Genomic DNA, 21,278 nt, shown 5'->3' with positions numbered 1-21,278 from the left:
CAGTCCAGAAGAGGACTGGCCATCCCACATATGCTCTCTCTAATTCTCTCTTTCTTTCTCTCTCTCGGAGGACCTGAGCCCTAGGACCATGCCCCAGGAATACCTGACATGATGACTCCTTGCTGTCCCCAGTCCACCTGACTGTGCTGCTGCTCCAGTTTCAACTGTTCTGCCTTATTATTATTCGACCATGCTGGTCATTTATGAACATTTGAAAATCTTGACCATGTTTTGTTATAATCTCCACCCGGCACAGCCAGAAGAGGACTGGCCACCCCACATAGCCTGGTTCCTCTCTAGGTTTCTTCCTAGGTTTTGGCCTTTCTAGGGAGTTTTTCCTGCTTCTACACCTGCATTGCTTGCTGTTTGGGGTTTTAGGCTGGGTTTCTGTACAGCACTTTGAGATATCAGCTGATGTACGAAGGGCTATATAAATAAATTTGATTTGATTTGATTTGGTTATAATTTTTGACATGAAGGCAGGAGTATCTGTGTATCTGTGCCGTCATTATAAATAAGAATTTGTTCTTAACTGACTAGTTAAATAAAGGTTAAATTAATTTTTAAAAATGTAATAGATGTTTTTGTTTTTGAAATGACGTGGACACGATGTTGATTCAACCCGTTTTTGCCCAGTCGGTAATTACACTATTGTTTCCTCATCAAACCAAATCTGTTGTGAATTATACAGGAAGTAACGTTTACAGCTTTTATCAACGTGGGAAAATAAGCATCGAATTCTTAACTGCAATCACGCGCATTATTAACCTATGTTTATTTTATTATTATTATTATTATTATTAAATACTAATTCAATTGTTACAATTATTTTCGTTTTCATTAAGCTGATAAAAGCATCATTATAGCTGTTGTCAAAAGATGTTTTGGGTTATTTCAGCTCTATAAATGATACATTTTATTGGGAGGGTCGATGTAGTAGCCTATACTAATGTTTGTTATAGTAAGCTAGAAACACCATTCGAAACTCCATATCTGAAGTTATGCTTGAATTAAAACAATTATTAAACATTTTTTATGAACTCCTAATAATTGTTAATTGTTAATAATTATTTTTATTTTCGATTTTTGGATTTGAATATCAGACGTCTGTCTTTTTGTTTGAATGATTACATCTCCAATGTGTTATTTTGATCAATGTATTGTTTGTTTATAATGGTATTTTACATGGGATATAATCAAGAACACAAAATAGTTTTATATGTGCTTGCCTTTACTTTTTTTCCGCAGACGCATCAGGCTAGGCTCAACCCGTAACTTTTTATGTCTGGGCTGCAAACTACAGTAAAAAGTAGGCCTACTTTTACTATAATTGGTGGGATGACCGTAAGCAAACAAAGGTATTTATCAACTACATATAATTATTGCAACAAATATGATAGGCCTTTAAGTGTTGCTGTGTGTAAAATATTACTGAATTTGTTCAACCAAAAGATAACATTTAAATTGAAATATGCTGTGTGGGTGGTTGATATTGTTTAAAACAACACGGCTTTTAATGAACCTCAATAGAAGGGGAAAAAACACGAGAAAAACACTTTCTCCTTCGCAACACATGTTGACAAGATTTTGGTCCACTCTGATTTATAGACGAGCAAACACTGGCTGCATGAACAGAGCACTCTGGCTTCACGCAGGGATAAAGAGAAGAAACGAAAGGAGGAGAGATGAGGAGTAGAGAACTAATGAGGAAGAGTAGACTGCCCAATCCTGGCGCTGTGCTTTAATTACATCCATGGAAAGAACGAGGCAGAGAGGCACCGCGCACACATCTGGATTCAATCTGCAGCCCTTTGATGACATCAAGTGTTCTTCTGCCAGATGAGGGAGGCAGGGGGCCCGGGGCTAAAATGGGTTGGCTGGGCCAGGCAGGCAGCTTGGACCTCAGAACAGGCCCATTGATGTCATTCCACCATACGGGACCCCTCTCGTCCTCTCTCTCTCTGACCCGGAGCGGAGATGGGTTGGCTAGGCCAGGCAGGCAGGCAGCTTGGACCTCAGAACAGACCAATGGATTCCATTCCACCATACGGGAGCGAACAACGCACGCAACAGTTACAGTTTCAAAAGCCAGTTTCCTCTCTGTGTAGTTTGCGTGTGACTGCAGACCCAGCCTGTGCAGTCAGAAATATAAATGTACCACACGTATAGGCTATCATTTTTTTGTTTGTTGGCGATGTGGGGTCCCCGCTATGCAGAGACACAGGGTGCTTCTTTTACGCACAGCTTGTGCTGCACTTAGAAACGGTTGGCCTACATATCCAAAACAGATTTGAGTTATGCCAAAGCTATGATTTTAAAATGTCAAATGACAACCTCCAACTGATATGCTGCAGACATGTTGTAGCACCATATCATTGCGCATGCATGTAAATCAGCCATGGGAAATATGTCGTGTGGGCATACCTATTCAAAACAATGCACTATTCAAAGATATTATCCGCCATAAATACATTATAAGTATTACCATGTGGCAGAATACAGTGTATTAGTTTGGCTGCAATGAAAACAATGAGAGGCATAGACTTCAATTATCAAAATCCCAATTTCCAACTGCCAAAACGTAAATCGGTTTATCAGCGCTTTTTTGTGTGATGGTGTGCATTGTTGAAGGGGGTGGGGTGCTTCACACACGAGGACACGGACTGTCAGAGTCAGCGCAGAAAGCATTGCCACGTAATTGCAGACTCCTTTTTAGGGCGATCAGTTTACCCCAGGGTCTTCAAATGGTGATTTATTTCCCCCTCTCAGCCGCCCTGTGCGTGACACTCACTTCGGCCTGTTCCCTTCCCGTTACCAGACGCTCGCTCCGCCTCGCAGGGTCCTGGGCGTTGAGCGATAGATTTGACTCAAAACGCGCGAATGTGAGACCTCATCGTTCCTTTTTACCCCAGCTCAGTCATACCGCGGTCTGGACTCACAGGCGAGGAGAAACGTTTACCCCAGCTCAGTCATACCGCGGTCTGGACTCACAGGCGAGGAGAAACGTTTACCCCAGCTCAGTCATACCGCGGTCTGGACTCACAGGCGAGGAGAAACGTTTACCCCAGCTCAGTCATACCGCGGTCTGGACTCACAGGCGAGGAGAAACGTTTACCCCAGCTCAGTCATACCGCGGTCTGGACTCACAGGCGAGGAGAAACGTTTACCCCAGCTCAGTCATACCGCGGTCTGGACTCACAGGCGAGGAGAAACGTTTACCCCAGCTCAGTCATACCGCGGTCTGGACTCACAGGCGAGGAGAAACGTTTACCCCAGCTCAGTCATACCGCGGTCTGGACTCACAGGCGAGGAGAAACGTTTAGCCCAGCTCAGTCATACCGCGGTCTGGACTCACAGGCGAGGAGAAACGTTTACCCCAGCTCAGTCATACCGCGGTCTGGACTCACAGGGGAGGAGAGGAGAAACGTTTAGCCCAGCTCAGTCATACCGCGGTCTGGACTCACAGGCGAGGAGAAACGTTTAGCCCAGCTCAGTCATACCGCGAGGAGAGGAGAAACGTTTAGCCCAGCTCAGTCACACCGCGGTCTGGACGGTCTGGACTCAGAGGAGAGGAGAAACGTTTACCCCAGCTCAGTCATACCGCGGTCTGGACGGTCTGGACTCAGAGGCAGGAGAGGAGAAACGTTTAGCCCAGCTCAGTCATTCCGCGGTCTGGACTCACAGGCGAGGAGAGGAGAAACGTTTACCCCAGCTCAGTCACACCGCGGTCTGGACTCAGAGGAGAGGAGAAACGTTTACCCCAGCTCAGTCATACCGCGGTCTGGACGGTCTGGACTCAGATGCAGGAGAGGAGAAACGTGCTATAGCCTACTACTCTTTGTGTTTAAAAATCCGGGGAATATCCAGGAAGAAGCCAAATGTTTTCGTGTTGTATATGTTTCGGGGTTTTATTTGACGAGGTGAGGGGCCTCTTATCGAGTGGAATCGAACAGAGGACCATAGATCTGGCTTAAAGTGGAGTGATTTGGATCTGTAAAACCAACGGCTTTCCAACCAAATTCATACAAAACGAGCCCTGTCTTGAGTTGAAACCAGCGCTGTTATGGGTTTGGAGTTATTCTTGATATTTTTCTGTGCGTCGAGTATAAGTTAGCTAGGTAGGTTTGTTATACGCTAATCGGTGTTTTGACGTCTGTATTGAGTCAGCGTCATGACTTCTGGCTATGCGCATGTAATGGACAGACAAGACTCACTGACGAGCCGCCTGGAGAGCCCGATATCAGCCAAACTGGAAACACTGCAGGCCAATAAAAACTTCTCTGTCAGCCACCTGTTGGATCTGGAGGAGGTGCGGGAGATGGTAGGGGTTCAGGCCAATGAGAGCGCCGGGGATGCGGGAAGGAGCGTGGTGGAGTCCCCGGGGCTGACCAGCGGCAGCGATACGACGCAGCAGGAGAGTAAGTTAGTAGAAAGGGGAATGGTGTGGCCTTCCTCCGGTGTAGAATAACTGTAATACGTTGTGATATCAGATAGAGAAAATTGTCACGTTAGTGAACACACGTCCGTGAAACAACACCAATGTTTTCTTCATGCGTTCATGCGTTCTTCATGCGCTCATAACCTTTCCTGTGTAACCTGGGAAGGGATGGAGGCGCATAAAGCTACTCATAGCGCACAACGAACATGTGCTTTTATTCTTCTTCTTTATTTATAGAGCCTCTATACTCCTTTAGATTGCTCAATCACAACCCTTTTTATAGAGCCTCTATACAATAGCTTCGGGAAATAGGGGTGTTGAGGGTGATGAAAAATCCCCCTGGATAAAAATATATATATATGTAAAAAATATAAATTATACAGTACCAGTCAAAAGTTTGGACACACCTACTCATTCAAGGGGTTTTCTTTATTTTTTACTATTTTCTACATTGTAGAATAATGGCGAAGACATCAAAACTATAAAATAGCACATATGGAATCATGTAGTAACCAAAAAAGTGTTAAACAAATCCAAATATATTTTATTTTTAAGATTCTTCAAATGAGCCACCCTGATGACAGCTTTGCACACTCTTGGCATTCTCTCAACCAGCTTCATGTAGTCACCTGGAATTAATTTCAATTAACAGGTGTGCCTTGTTAAAATGTAATATGTGGAATTTATTTTCTTCTTAATGCTTTTGAGCCAATCAGTTGTGTTGTGACAAGGTAGGGATGGTATACAGAAGATGGCTCTATTTGGCAAGAACAGCTCAAATATACAAAGAGAAACAACAGTCCAGGTCATTCAATGCTGAAAAGCCATCAAGCGCTATGATGAAACTGGCTCTCGTGAGGACCGCCACAGGAAAGGAAGACCCAGAGTTACCTCTGCTGCAGAGGATAAGTTCATTAGAGATACCAGCCTCAGAAACTGCATCCCACATAAATGCTTCACAGAGTTCAAGTAACAGACACATCTCAACATCAACTGTTCATAGGAGACTGCGTGAATCAGGCCTTCATGGTCAAATTGCTGCAAAGCAAACACTACTAAAGGACACCAATAATAAGAAGAGACTTGCTTGGGCCAAGAAACACGAGCAATGGCCATTAGACCGGTGGAAATCTGTCCTTTTGACTGATGAGTCCAAATTTTTGATTGTTGGTTCCAATCGCTGTGTCTTTGTGAGACAGGGAGAGGAGGGGAGGGGGAGGTGTGATGAGGTGTGATGATGTGGGGGTGCTTTGCTGGTGACACTGTCTGTGAATTATTTAGAATTCAAGGCACACTTAACCAGCATGGCTACCACAGCATTCTGCAGCGATACGCCATCCCATCTGGTTTGCATTAAGTGGGACTATCATTTGTTTTTCAACAGGACAGTGACCCAACAGACCTCCAGGCTGTGTAAGGGCTATTTGACCAAGAAGGAGTGATGGAGTGATGCATCAGATGACCTGGCCTCCACAATCACCCAACCTCAACCCAATTGAGATGGTTTGGGATGAGTTGGACCGCAGAGTGATGGAAAAGCAGCCAACAAGTGCTCAGCATATGTGGGAACTCCTTCAAGACTGTTGGAAAAGCATTCTAGGTGAAGCTGGTTAAGAGAATGCAAAGAGTGTGCAAAGCTGTCATCAAGGCAAAGGGTGGCTACTTTGAAGAATCTAAAATATATTTTGATTTGTTTAACAGTTTTTTGGTTACTACAATGTAGAAAATAGTTTAAAAAAATAAAGAAAAACCCTTGAATGACTAGGTGTGTCCAAACTTTTGACTGGTACTATGGACTGGGCCTTTAATCGTACTGTATTAGTGGACTGGGCCTTTAATCGTACTGTACATATGGACTGGGCCTTTAATCGTACTGTATTAGTGGACTGGGCCTTTAATCGTACTGTACCTATGGACTGGGCCTTTAATCATACTGTATTAGTGGACTGGGCCTTTAATCGTACTGTACCTATGGACTGGGCCTTTAATCGTACTGTACATATGGACTGGGCCTTTAATCATACTGTATTAGTGGACTGGGCCTTTAATCGTACTGTACCTATGGACTGGGCCTTTAATCGTCCTGTATTAGTGGACTGGGCCTTTAATCGTACTGTACCTATGGACTGGGCCTTTAATCGTACTGTATTAGTGGACTGACCTTTAATCGTACTGTACCTATGGACTGGGCCTTTAATCGTACTGTATTAGTGGACTGGGCCTTTAATCGTACTGTACCTATGGACTGGGCCTTTAATCGTACTGTATTAGTGGACTGATAAAGCAGTCTGCTGTGCCAGCGCTGACCAAAAAACATTTGTCCAAACTACTTCCCCAGTGGCTATGTTATATATACCAGGGATCATCAACTAGATTCAGCTGGGAGCTGATTCTTTCTAGAAAGGATGGCCTTAATTACAAGTAATTTGTAGACTGCAAATTGAAAGCAAGAAGCCCAAACATATATAATGTTTGACTAAAACATAATCATTTCAAACCTTGCTTACATTTGTATACGATCACTTCGTGTCGCTCTACTTAGAAACATATTTCTTAAATGTAAATCACTTGGAGCTGATTTCCTGATGTTTTTTTTACAGACTTTTATGTCCAACAATGAAAATTCCACACCAAGAAAAGTTGGGGTGCTTCAGAGCAAATCTGCATTTATATACAATTTAAAAACTCTAAAATTCTATCTGGAGAACAACAAAAACAAGGCAAAATGACCCCAGCCATTATCACCTTGGTTGCTGTAGCTCGGTGGATCTACAACACATTATCTATACAATTAGCCGCTACAACACATAGCGTATTAGTTATACAATTAGCCAGTACAAACACATAGCCTATTAGCTATCCAATTAGCGCGCTACAACACATAGCCTATTAGTTATACAATTAGCCACTACAAACACATAGCCTATTAGCTATCCAATTAGCCGCTACAAACACATAGCCTATTAGTTATACAATTAGCCGCTACAAACACATAGCCTATTAGTTATACAATTAGCCGCTACAAACACATAGCCTATTAGCTATACAATTAGCCCCTACAAACACATTGCCTATTAGCTATACAATTAGCCCCTACAAACACATAGCCTATTAGCTATACAATTAGCCCCTACAAACACATAGCCTATTAGCTAACTGCCTGTTCAGGGGCACAACGACAGATTTGTACCTTGTCAGCTCGGGGGTTTGAACTTGCAACTTTCCGGTTACTAGTCCAACGCTCTAACCACTAGGCTACAGCAGCGAGGCTACATACAGACACCGTTTAGTCAGGCTGATTGAAGTAGTATGTACATGTAGATATGATAATTGAGTGATTGTCAGGGACAACAGGAAAACTGCTGATGCACAACCAAGTTTCTGAATTGCACCCTGCGTATTTTTCCAACTGTCAACAGTAAATTGCGACTCCTGACTGAGTTGTTATTGAATATTTTAGGAGGTTCGGACCTCGGTGTACTCATACCAGTGGAACGACCACAGTAGCTAATACCTGTTACTGTGACGTCATCACCCAGCTGTGCAGTAGGTCTGTTGGCGTGTCGCCCTCAATTGTTGGTCTTTACTTGTAAAAACATCATTAGCAGAAAATAAGTTGTTTTCTTTAAATAAGGACAACCGTGTAAAGTTAATGTGTTATGCCGGCTTTTTAGAAAGAATGCTTTTAGGCTTACGTTTCAGGACCAGGCTTGGCCTAACTCTGTGTCACACATCAAATGTGTTATGTTTATTACATAAACAACAACAGACTTCTCACTACACGTGTAGGCCGACAATTAAGCTTTAGTGAGTACTGTAATAAATGTGAGAATCCCATTGTCTCATAAAGACACAGAGGAGAATATTCTAGGCCTATATTTTAGACCAACAAAATCAAGTGGAATCCATTTTAAAATGTGTGAGCTTAAAAATGTATAATAAAACCATTTATGAAGGTGAGTTTTTTTTATATATATATTTTATATTCCTAAATTAATGCTTCAAAAAGTAGCATATTATTTTAGTAAACACCAATAATCAATGCAAACCTAAAAAAGCTAGCCCTTGTAACTCTAAAGCAGGCTATAAATGAGCTCTTACAGGAGTCAATTCTGGACGCAATCTAGTGTAAACATGCAGCTCTATGTTTGTTTACGTCGTTCAGAAATGAATGTTGACAGGCCTCTTAAATGAATCATGTGAGTGTTTCTTCAGAGGCCGGCTGGATGAATGAGGCTGATTATTTAAAATCTCTATTTATTTAAATGTTTTATTGAACCTTTAATTAACTAGTCAGTTAAGGACAAATTTCTTATTTAGAATGACGGCCTACCAAAAGGCAAAAGGCCTCCTGCGGGGACGGGGGCCTGGGATTAAAAATATACAAAATCAATTAAATAAAATAATAGATAATAATAAAAATATAGGACAAAACACACATTACGATAAGAGAGACAACACAACACTACATAAAGAGAGACAACACAACACTACATAAAGAGAGACAACACTACACTACATAAAGAGAGACAACACTACACTACATAAAGAAAGACCTAAGACAACACAACACTACATAAAGAGAGACAACACAACACTACATAAAGAGAGACAACACAACACTACATAAAGAGAGACAACACAACACTACATAAAGAGAGACAACACAACACTACATAAAGAGAGACAACACAACACTACATAAAGAGAGACAACACAACACTACATAAAGAAAGACCTAAGACAACACAACACTACATAAAGAGAGACCTAAGACAACAACATAGCATGGCAGCAACACATGACAACACAGCATGGTAGCAACACAACATGACAACAACATGGTAGCAACACAACATGGCAAGGTGGCAACACATGACAACACAGCATGGTAGCAACACAACATGACAGCATGGTAGCAACACAACATGGCAAGGTGGCAACACAACATGACAACAACATGGTAGCAACACAACATGACAACAACATGGTAGCAACACAACATGGCAAGGTGGCAACACAACATGACAACAACATGGTAGCAACACAACATGACAACAACATGGTAGCAACACAACATGGCAAGGTGGCAACACAACATGACAACAACATGGTAGCAACACAACATGACAACAACATGGTAGCAACACAACATGGCAACAACATGGTAGCAGCACAAAACATGGTACAAACATTATTGGGCACAGACAACAGCACAAAGGTCAAGAAGGTAGAGACAACAATACATCACACGAAGCAGCCACAACTGTCAGTAAGAGTGTCAATGATTGAGTCTTTGAACGAAGAGATGGAGATAAAACTGTTTTTTAAAAGTTTGAGTGTTTGTTGCAGCTCGTTCCAGTCTCCAGCTGCATTCATAGGAATGTATTTCCACCAGCAGGACATGGTGCCATTAGATTGCACACAAATTCATGTCATGGATCCAGGGGTCAAACTTAGGAGTTTTATTCGTTGACCAATGATGTTATTTCAATACTCTGACTGGTTGGATGTAGGTCGAACTAGTGAGAGCTCTGTTATTGCTGTTTCCTCTTATTAAGTGTCAATTCTCAGAGAGAGAATCCCAAGTCTCTGTTCGATAGCTTATATGTGTAGCCGGCTCTGTAGAGGCTCTGTAGTCGGGTCTGTAATGGCTGTGTAGTCTGGTCTGTAGGGGCTCCGTAGCCAGATCTGTAGCCGGCTGTAGAGGCTCTGTAGTCGGGTCTGTAATGGCTGTGTAGTCTGGTCTGTAGTCGGGTCTGTAATGGCTGTGTAGTCTGATCTGTAGGGGCTCCGTAGCCAGATCTGTAGAGGCTCTGTAGCATGGTCTGTAGTCGGGTCTGTAATGGCTGTGTAGTCTGGTCTGTAGGGGCTCCGTAGCCAGATCTGTAGCCGGCTCTGTAGCATGGTCTGTAGCGGGGTCTGGTCTGTGTCCCTGAGGCTTCATGGTTTAATTAGTGATTGATGAGGAGGAGAAGTGTGTCGGAGGAATGAGTGTCTCCTCTGACAGGAGGGTTCTCTAGTAACAGAGCATCAAGAGACAGACGGCCCACAGACTGGGACCATTGGGAGTAAAACTTAGTAGATCTACGCAGAAACCTTTTGTAAACACAAATTATATTTTAAATAACACTTTTTTTTACACATTTTGTTAGATGACAGCCTTATTGTAAAATACCCCATAATGATAAAGCAAAAACATGTTTTTGTTGCTAAGTTATATATTTTTTTTAACAAAATATCACATTTATATAAGAATTCAGACCCTTTGCACAGTACTTTGTTGAAGCACCTTTGGCAGTGATTACAGCCTCGAGTCTTCTTTGGTATGACGCTACAAGCTTGGCACACCAGTATTTGGGGAGTTTCTCCCATTCTTCTCTGCAGAACCTCTCAAGCTCTGCCAGGTTGGATGGGGAGCGTCGCTGCACAGCTATTTTGAGGTCTCTCCAAAGATGTTCGATCGGGTTCAAGTCTAGGCGCTGGCTGGGCCACTCAAGGACATTCAGAGACTTGTCCCAAAGCCACTCCTGCGTTGTCTTGGCTGTGTGCTTAGGGTCGTTGTCCTGTTGGAAGGTCAACCTTCGCCCCAATCTGAGGTCCTGAGCGCTCTGGAGCAGGTTTTCATCAAGGATCTCTCTATACCTGGCTCAGTTCATCTTTCCCTCGATCCTGACTAGTCTCCCAGTCCCTGAAAAACATCCCCACAGCATGATGCTGCCACCACCATGCTTCACTTTAGAGATGGTGCCAGGTTTCCTCCAGATGTGATGCTTGGCATTCAGGCCAAAGAGATCAATCTTGGTTTCATCAGACCAGAGAATCTTGTTTCTCATGGTCTGAGAGTCTTTAGGTGCCTTTGGCAAACTCCAAGCGGACTGTCATGTGCCTTTTACTGAGGAGTGGCTTCTGTCTGGCCACTCTACCATAAAGGCCTGATTGGTGGAGTGCTGCAGAGATGGTTGTCATTCTGGAAGGTTCACCCGTCTATACAGAGGAACTCTGGGTCTCTGTCAGAGTGACCATCGGGATCTTGGTCACCTTCCTGACCAAGGCCCTTCTCCCCCGATTGCTCAGCTTGTCTGGGCGGCCAGCTCTAGGAAGAGTCTTCCAAACTTCTTCCATTTAAGAATGATGGAGGCCACTGTGTTCTTGGGGACCTTCAATGCTGCAGATATTTTTTGGTGCCATTCCCCAGATCTGTGCCTCGACGCAATCCTGTCTCGGAGCTCTACGGACAATTCCTTCCACTTCATGGCTTGGTTTTTGCCCTGACATGCACTGTCAAATACCTTATATAGACAGGTGTATGCCTTTCCAAATCATGTCCAATCATTTGAATTTACCACAGGTGGACTCCAATCAAGTTGTAGAAACATCTCAAGGATGATCAATGGAAACAGGATGCACCATAGCATTGGGTCTGAATTCTATGTAAATAAGGTATTTCTGTTTTTACTTTGAATGCATTTGCTAAGATTTCAAAAAAACTGTTTTCACTTTGTCATTATGGGGTATTATGATGTCATTATGGGGTATTATGATGTCATTATGGGGTATTATGATGTCATTATGGGGTATTATGATGTCATTATGGGGTATTATGATGTCATTATGGGGTATTATGATGTCATTATGGGGTCTTATGATGTCAATTTCGGGTATTGTAATGTCATTATGGGGTATTGTGATGTCATTATGGGGTATTATGCTGTCATTATGGGGTATTGTAATGTCATTATGGGGTATTATGATGTCATTATGGGGTATTGTGATGTCATTATGGGGTATTATGATGTCATTATGGGGTATTGTAATGTCATTATGGGGTATTGTGATGACATTATGGGGTATTGTGATGTCATTATGGGGTATTATGATGTCATTATGGGGTATTGTAATGCCATTATGGGGTATTGTGATGTCATTATGGGGTATTGTGATGTCATTATGGGGTATTATGATGTCATTATGGGGTATTGTAATGTCATTATGGGGTATTGTGATGTCATTATGGGGTATTGTAATGTCATTATGGGGTATTGTGATGACATTATGGGGTATTGTGATGTCATTATGGGGTATTATGATGTCATTATGGGGTATTGTGATGTCATTATGGGGTATTGTGATGTCATTATGGGGTATTGTGATGTCATTATGGGGTATTGTGATGTCATTATGGGGTATTGTGATGTCATTATGGGGTATTGTAATGTCATTATGGGGTATTATGATGTCATTATGGGGTATTATGATGTCATTATGGGGTATTGTGATGTCATTATGGGGTATTGTGATGTCATTATGGGGTATTGTGATGTCATTATGGGGTATTGTGATGTCATTATGGGGTATTGTGTGTAGATTGAGTTAAAAATAATAATTTTAGAATAAAGCTGTAACGTAACAAAATGTGGGAGAAAAGGGATCGGAATGTTTTCCGAAGCCACTGTATATTGTTAATAACCTAAATCGTAGGCTAGCCTAAAGTTTGCCCCTAATAATCACTGTATATTATTAATAACCTAAATCGTAGGCTAGCCTAAAGTTTGCCCCTAATAATCACTGTATATTATTAATAACCTAAATCGTAGGCTAGCCTAAAGTTTGCCCCTAATAATCACTGTATATTATTAATAACCTAAATCGTAGGCTAGCCTAAAGTTTGCCCCTAATAATCAAACGATATGTGACATTTTGAATGTTCACGATGCACATCTTTCATTTCAATGTGCCGACCACTGATCAGAAATACACTAACTGGCTAGTTGAGGTTTAGGGTTTTAAATGGTCAAATAACATGTTTCTCACGTTCCATTATAACAATATATGTGTTATAATCTTGAATGTTTATTTCTCGTGGATGATTATGACTGTGTATTATCACATAAAGGTTCAGGATAAATAAATAAAACAAATAAAATACTAAATAAAACACAATTGAAGCAAAAGTCAATCCAAAAGTCTAGAACAAAAACACAATCCACAGTCAACATTTGGTTATATGTAGCAGGGCTGTAATCAGGATGTATTTGAATCTGTTCTGTACTGTACTGCTCTCAATGTGTATAGGGCTACATTTACATATACCTGTTTGTCAGTGTTCATATTGATGTGTGTTTCTCTTTAGATGAGCATGTGAGTTCTGAGGAGAAGAAGAGGAAGCATCGTCGTAACAGAACAACCTTCAACAGCAGTCAGCTGCAGGCACTAGAGAGAGTGTTTGAGAGGACACACTACCCTGACGCCTTCGTACGGGAGGACCTGGCACGCAGGGTTAACCTCATTGAGACACGGGTACAGGTGAGAGTCAGGGTTAACCTCACTGAGGTATGGGGTACAGGTGAGAGTCAGGGTTAACCTCACTGAGGTATGGGGTACAGGTGAGAGTCAGGGTTATCCTCACTGAGGTACGGGTACAGGTGAGAGTCAGGGTTAACCTCACTGAGGGACAGGTACAGGTGAGAGTCAGGGTTAACCTCACTGAGGTACGGGTACAGGTGAGAGTCAGGGTTAACCTCACTGAGGTATGGGGTACAGGTGAGAGTCAGGGTTAACTTCCCTGAGGTACGGATACAGGTGAGAGTCAGGGTTAACCTCACTGAGGTATGGGGTACAGGTGAGAGTCAGGGTTAATCTCACTGAGGTATGGGGTACAGGTGAGAGTCAGGGTTAACCTCACTGAGGTACGGATACAGGTGAGAGTCAGGGTTAACCTCACTGAGGTATGGGGTACAGGTGAGAGTCAGGGTTATTCTTACTGAGGTATGGGGTACAGATGAGAGTCAGGGTTAACCTCACTGAGACACGGGTACAGGTGAGAGTCAGGGTTAACCTCACTGAGGTATGGGGTACAGGTGAGAGTCAGGGTTAACCTCACTGAAGTACGGGTACAGAGGAGAGTCAGGGTTAACCTCACTGAGACACGGGTACAGGTGAGAGTCAGGGTTAACCTCACTGAGGTGTGGGGTACAGGTGAGAGTCAGGGTTAACCTCACTGAGGTGCGGATACAGGTGAGAGTCAGTGTTAACCTCACTGAAGTATGGGGTACAGATGAGAGTCAGGGTTAACCTCACTGAGGGACAGGTACAGGTCAGAGTCAGGGTTAACCTCACTGAGGGACAGGTACAGGTGAGAGTCAGGGTTAAACTCACTGAGGGACAGGTGAGAGTCAGGGTTAACCTCACTGAGGGACATGTACAGGTGAGAGTCAGGGTTAACCTCACTGAGGGACAGGTGGGCGTCAGCCTGGATTGGCTATGTGCAGCGACTCGGTTCCACTGAAATCCTTCAAAGCGAATGTAGAATAGAATAGAAAATAGTAGAACACAATAGAATGTTCTTCTCTTCTCTGACCTCACCTACAATCTTTATCTTGATAGCAACAGAATGCAAATAGTATAATCTGATTTACCTGTCCTCTCCCTCTCTGTAACGATGTTCACCTGCTCTCTCTCTCTCTCTCTCTAACGATGTTCACCTGTCCTCTCCCTCTAACGATGTTCACCTGCCCTCTCTCTCTCACTAACGATGTTTACCTGTCCTCTCTCTGTCTCTCTCTCTATGTTCACCTGTCCCCCCCTTCTCTCTCTCTCTCTAACGGTTATCCTCACTGAGGTACGGGTACAGGTGAGAGTCAGGGTTAACCTCACTGAGGGACAGGTACAGGTGAGAGTCAGGGTTAACCTCACTGAGGTACGGGTACAGGTGAGAGTCAGGGTTAACCTCACTGAGGTATGGGGTACAGGTGAGAGTCAGGGTTAATCTCACTGAGGTATGGGGTACAGGTGAGAGTCAGGGTTAACCTCACTGAGGTACGGATACAGGTGAGAGTCAGGGTTAACCTCACTGAGGTATGGGGTACAGGTGAGAGTCAGGGTTATTCTTACTGAGGTATGGGGTACAGATGAGAGTCAGGGTTAACCTCACTGAGACACGGGTACAGGTGAGAGTCAGGGTTAACCTCACTGAGGTATGGGGTACAGGTGAGAGTCAGGGTTAACCTCACTGAAGTACGGGTACAGAGGAGAGTCAGGGTTAACCTCACTGAGACACGGGTACAGGTGAGAGTCAGGGTTAACCTCACTGAGGTGTGGGGTACAGGTGAGAGTCAGGGTTAACCTCACTGAGGTGCGGATACAGGTGAGAGTCAGTGTTAACCTCACTGAAGTATGGGGTACAGATGAGAGTCAGGGTTAACCTCACTGAGGGACAGGTACAGGTCAGAGTCAGGGTTAACCTCACTGAGGGACAGGTACAGGTCAGAGTCAGGGTTAAACTCACTGAGGGACAGGTGAGAGTCAGGGTTAACCTCACTGAGGGACATGTACAGGTGAGAGTCAGGGTTAACCTCACTGAGGGACAGGTGGGCGTCAGCCTGGATTGGCTATGTGCAGCGACTCGGTTCCACTGAAATCCTTCAAAGCGAATGTAGAATAGAATAGAAAATAGTAGAACACAATAGAATGTTCTTCTCTTCTCTGACCTCACCTACAATCTTTATCTTGATAGCAACAGAATGCAAATAGTATAATCTGATTTACCTGTCCTCTCCCTCTCTGTAACGATGTTCACCTGCTCTCTCTCTCTCTCTCTCTAACGATGTTCACCTGTCCTCTCCCTCTAACGATGTTCACCTGCCCTCTCTCTCTCACTAACGATGTTTACCTGTCCTCTCTCTGTCTCTCTCTCTATGTTCACCTGTCCCCCCCTTCTCTCTCTCTCTCTAACGATTTTCACCTGTCCTCTCTTTCTCTCTCTAACAATGTTTCACCTGTCATCTCGCTCTCTCTCTAACAATGTTCAGCTGTTCTGCTCTCTCTCACTAACAATGTTTACCTGTCCTCTCTCTCTCTCTCTCTCTCTCTCTCTCTCACTAAGGATGTTCACATGTCCTCTCTCTTTCTCTCTAACAATGCTTCACCTGTCCTCTCTCTCTCTCACACTAACGATGTTCACCTGCTCTCTCTCTCTCTCGATGTTCACCTGTCCTCTCTCTCTCTCTCTCTCTCTCTCTCTCTAACGATGTTCACCTGTCCTGTCTCTTTCTCTCTAACAATGTTCCACCTGTCGTCTCTCTCTAACGATGTTCTCCTGTCCTCTCTCTCTAATGATGTTCTCCTGTCCTCTCTCTCTCTAATGATGTTCTGTTGTCCTCTCTCTCTCTCTCTCTCTCTAATGATGTTCTCCTGTCTTCTCTCTCTCTCTAATGATGTTATCCTGTCCCCTCTCTCCCAGGTGTGGTTTCAGAACAGGAGGGCTAAGTTCCGTCGTAACGAGCGTGCTATGCTAGCCAGTAAAAATTCCTCCATGATGAAGTCCTACTCTCGTGACCTCACAGCAGTGGAGCAGCCAATCGCACCTCGACCCAACGACTACCTGTCCTGGGGCTCCTCTTCACCCTACAGGTAAGGACAGGTAACTGTCTCAGCTCTTTTGATTTGGGTTTTAAACCATACTGTACTGTATGTCAGATACAGGCTGGGATTTAATAAAAAAATGCAGTACTTTGTTGAAGCACCTTTGGCAGCGATTACAGCCTAGAGTCTTCTTTGGTATGACGCTACAAGTTTGGCACATCTGTATTTGGGGAGTTTCTCCCATTCTTCTCTGCAGATCCTCTCAAGCTCTGCCAGGTTGGATGGGGAGGGTCTCTGCACAGCTATTTTCAGGTCTCTCCAGAGAGATTTGATTGGGTTCAAGTCCGCGCTCTGGCTGGCTCAAAGACGTTCATCTTTTCCTCGATCCTGACTGGTCTCCCAGTCCCTGCTTCTGAAAAACATCCCCACAGCATGATGCTGCCACCACCATGATTCCCTCTAGGGATGGTGCCAGGTTTCCTCCAGACTTGACGCTTGGCATTCAGGCCAAAGAGTTCAATCTTAGTTTCATCAGACCAGAGAATCTTGTTTCTCATTGTTTGAGAGTCAGTGGTGGGTTAGTGGTTAGAGTTTAGGGTTTAGAGTTAGTGGTTAGGGTTAGGGTTAGTGGTTAGGGTTAGGGTTAGTTTAATAATTACTCTATTTTCTCCCTAACTCTCTAGTGCCATGGCAGGGTTATGGTTAGGGTTAGGGTTAGTGGTTAGGGTTAGGGTTCAGGGTTAATAGATAGTTTAATAATTACTCTATTTTCTCCCTAACTCTCTAGTGCCATGGCAGGGTTAGGGTTAGGGGTTAGGGTTTAGGGGCTATGGGTTAGGGGTTAGGGTTTAGGGTTGAAGGGTTAGTGGTTAGGGGTTAGGGTTTAGGGCTAGAGTTAGGGGTTAGGGGTTAGGGTTTAGGGCTAGAGTTAGGGGTTAGTGGTTAGGTGTAGGGTTTAGGCCTAGAGTTAGGGGTTAGAGTTAGAGTTTGGGGTTTAGGGTTAGTGGTTAGAGTTTAGGGTTTAGAGTTAGTAGTTAGGGTTAGGGTTAGTGGTTAGGGTTTAGGGTTAGAGTTTAGGGTTAGTGGTTAGAGTTTAGGGTTTAGGGTTAGTGGTTAGAGTTTAGGGTTTAGAGTTAGTAGTTAGGGTTAGGGTTAGTGGTTAGGGTTTAGGGTTAGAGTTTAGGGTTTAGGGTTAGTGGTTAGAGTTTAGGGTTTAGAGTTAGTGGTTAGGGTTAGTGGCTAGGGTTAGGGTTTAGGGTTAATAGATAGTTTAATAATTACTCTATTTTCTCCCTAACTCTCTAGTGCCATGGCAGGGTTAGGGTTAGGGGTTAGGGTTAGGGTTAGTGGTTAGTTTAATAATTACTCTATTTTCTCCCTAACTCTCTAGTGCCATGGCAGGGTTAGGGTTAGGGGTTAGGGTTAGGGTTAGTGGTTAGAGTTTAGGGTTTAGGGTTAGTGGTTAGAGTTTAGGGTTTAGGGTTAGTGGTTAGAGTTTAGGGTTTAGAGTTAGTAGTTAGGGTTAGGGTTAGTGGTTAGGGTTAGGGTTAGTTTAATAATTACTCTATTTTCTCCCTAACTCTCTAGTGCCATGGCAGGGTTAGGGTTAGGGGTTAGGGTTAGGGTTAGTGGTTAGAGTTTAGGGTTTAGGGTTAGTGGTTAGAGTTTAGGGTTTAGGGTTAGTGGTTAGAGTTTAGGGTTTAGAGTTAGTAGTTAGGGTTAGGGTTAGTGGTTAGGGTTTAGGGTTAGAGTTTAGGGTTTAGGGTTAGTGGTTAGAGTTTAGGGTTTAGAGTTAGTGGTTAGGGTTAGGGTTAGTGGTTAGGGTTTAGGGTTAGAGTTTAGGGTTTAGGGTTAGTGGTTAGAGTTTAGGGTTTAGAGTTAGTGGTTAGGGTTAGGGTTAGTGGTTAGGGTTTAGGGTTAGAGTTTAGGGTTTAGAGTTAGTAGTTAGGGTTAGGGTTAGTGGTTAGGGTTTAGGGTTAGAGTTTAGGGTTTAGGGTTAGTGGTTAGAGTTTAGGGTTTAGAGTTAGTGGTTAGGGTTAGGGTTAGTGGTTAGGGTTTAGGGTTAGAGTTTAGGGTTTAGGGTTAGTGGTTAGGGTTAGTGGTTAGGGTTAGGGTTTAGGGTTAATAGATAGTTTAATAATTACTCTATTTTCTCCCTAACTCTCTAGTGCCATGGCAGGGTTAGGGTTAGGGTTAGGGTTAGGGTTAGGGTTAGGGTTAGTGGTTAGGGTTAGGTTTCAGGGTTAACAGATAGTTTAATAATTACTCTATTTTCTCCCTAACTCTCTAGTGCCATGGCAGGGTTATGGTTAGGGTTAGGGTTAGTGGTTAGGGTTAGGGTTCAGGGTTAATAGATAGTTTAATAATTACTCTATTTTCTCCCTAACTCTCTAGTGCCATGGCAGGGTTAGGGTTAGGGTTAGGGTTAGGGTTAGGGTTAGTGGTTAGGGTTAGGGTTCAGGGTTAATAGATAGTTTAATAATTACTCTATTTTCTCCCTAACTCTCTAGTGCCATGGCAGGATTAGGGTTAGGGTTAGTGGTTAGGGTTAGTGGTTAGGGTTAGTGGTTAGGGTTAGGGTTAGGGTTAGGGTTTAGGGTTAATAGATAGTTTAATAATTACTCTATTTTCTCCCTAACTCTCTAGTGCCATGGCAGGGTTAGGGTTAGGGTTAGGGTTAGTGGTTAGGGTTAGGTTTCAGGGTTAACAGATAGTTTAATAATTACTCTATTTTCTCCCTAACTCTCTAGTGCCATGGCAGGGTTAGGGTCAGGGTTAGGGTTAGAGTTAGGGTTAGGGGTTAGGGTTAGGGTTCAGGGTTAACAGATAGTTTAATAATTACTTTATTTTCTCCCTAACTCTCTAGTGCCATGGCAGGGTTAGGGTTAGGGGTTAGGGTTTAGGGGCTATGGGTTAGGGGTTAGGGTTTAGGGTTGAAGGGTTAGTGGTTAGGGGTTAGGGGTTAGGGCTAGAGTTAGGGGTTAGGGGTTAGGGTTTAGGGCTAGAGTTAGGGGTTAGTGGTTAGGTGTAGGGTTTAGGCCTAGAGTTAGGGGTTAGAGTTAGAGTTTGGGGTTCAGGGTTAGTGGTTAGAGTTTAGGGTTTAGAGTTAGTGGTTAGGGTTAGTGGCTAGGGTTAGGGTTTAGGGTTAATAGATAGTTTAATAATTACTCTATTTTCTCCCTAACTCTCTAGTGCCATGGCAGGGTTAGGGTTAGTGGTTAGGGTTAGGGTTAGTGGTTAGAGTTTAGGGTTTAGGGTTAGTGGTTAGAGTTTAGGGTTTAGGGTTAGTGGTTAGAGTTTAGGGTTTAGAGTTAGTAGTTAGGGTTAGGGTTAGTGGTTAGGGTTTAGGGTTAGAGTTTAGGGTTTAGGGTTAGTGGTTAGAGTTTAGGGTTTAGAGTTAGTGGTTAGGGTTAGGGTTAGGGTTTAGGGTTAATAGATAGTTTAATAATTACTCTATTTTCTCCCTAACTCTCTAGTGCCATGGCAGGGTTAGGGTTAGGGTTAGGGTTAGGGTTAGGGTTAGTGGTTAGGGTTAGGTTTCAGGGTTAACAGATAGTTTAATAATTACTCTATTTTCTCCCTAACTCTCTAGTGCCATGGCAGGGTTATGGTTAGGGTTAGGGTTAGTGGCTAGGGTTAGGGTTAGTGGTTAGAGTTTAGGGTTTAGAGTTAGTGGTTAGGGTTAGGGTTAGGGTTTAGGGTTAGTGGTTAGAGTTTAGGGTTTAGGGTTAGTGGTTAGAGTTTAGGGTTTAGAGTTAGTGGTTAGGGTTAGGGTTAGGGTTTAGGGTTAATAGATAGTTTAATAATTACTCTATTTTCTCCCTAACTCTCTAGTGCCATGGCAGGGTTAGGGTTAGGGTTAGGGTTAGGGTTAGGGTTAGGGTTAGGGTTAGTGGTTAGGGTTAGGTTTCAGGGTTAACAGATAGTTTAATAATTACTCTATTTTCTCCCTAACTCTCTAGTGCCATGGCAGCGTACCCCCCCACATGTTCTCCCACCACCTCAGCCCAGGGGATGAACATGGCTAACAGCATCGCTAACCTCCGGCTCAAAGCCAAGGAGTACAGCCTCAACCAGGTGCCTACTGTCAACTGATGAAGAGGAGGAAGATAAATGCTTCTCCTAAAGTCTAGAGAGTTCTACAGAGAAATCACGTTTACCAAAGGACGACACAACAAGCAGTTCAAACTGCAGTCTTGGTTTTTAACGGCACGTCACAATGTCAATGAATGTGTTTAGTGTGTGGTTATGTGCGTAATCGTCTACAGAAAACTGGTCCTACACGCCAGAGACATTTGAGAGCATATCCTGTCCAGCTAAGTAGCCACGATGGCCAATGAACCAGAGGGTAACTGACTGTATTCATCATTGTTATACAGTTTTACTATCAACGTTCCTCTCCTCACTCTGGCACCAACAGGATATGTGCCACCTTTGCCTTAGAATTTCAGAATTTCAAACATTTGGGGACTTTTGG

General features: G+C 43.4%; 1 protein-coding gene across 3 annotated transcripts in view; it reads left to right on the top strand.

Moving 5' to 3' along the window:
* The first annotated feature begins 2,658 nt into the window (after window positions 1-2,658).
* LOC118965583 (paired mesoderm homeobox protein 1) overlaps window positions 2,659-21,278 on the top strand; it is a 145,894-nt gene continuing 127,274 nt past the window's right edge. Inside the window, exons 1-5 of one of the 3 annotated variants that reach the window (XM_090183001.1) lie at window positions 4,281-4,418; window positions 5,823-6,038; window positions 13,572-13,744; window positions 16,680-16,849; window positions 20,764-21,039. In XM_090183001.1, the coding sequence (XP_090039127.1) occupies window positions 5,888-6,038; window positions 13,572-13,744; window positions 16,680-16,849; window positions 20,764-20,896 (627 nt within the window). In that variant the 5' untranslated portion in view covers window positions 4,281-4,418; window positions 5,823-5,887 and the 3' untranslated portion in view covers window positions 20,897-21,039. Of the gene's footprint in view, window positions 4,419-5,822; window positions 6,039-13,571; window positions 13,745-16,679; window positions 16,850-20,763 lie in introns of all 3 variants that reach the window. The other 2 variants (XM_090183000.1, XM_090183002.1) reach the window with 2 other exon arrangements.

The sequence above is a fragment of the Oncorhynchus mykiss genome, chromosome 8, assembly GCF_057628025.1.
Source record: "Oncorhynchus mykiss isolate SJ-2025 chromosome 8, ASM5762802v1, whole genome shotgun sequence".
Taxonomy (NCBI): Eukaryota; Metazoa; Chordata; class Actinopteri; order Salmoniformes; family Salmonidae; genus Oncorhynchus; species Oncorhynchus mykiss.
The sequence above is the reverse complement of the archived record's forward strand: the minus strand, read 5'-3'. Positions and strand labels throughout refer to the sequence as shown.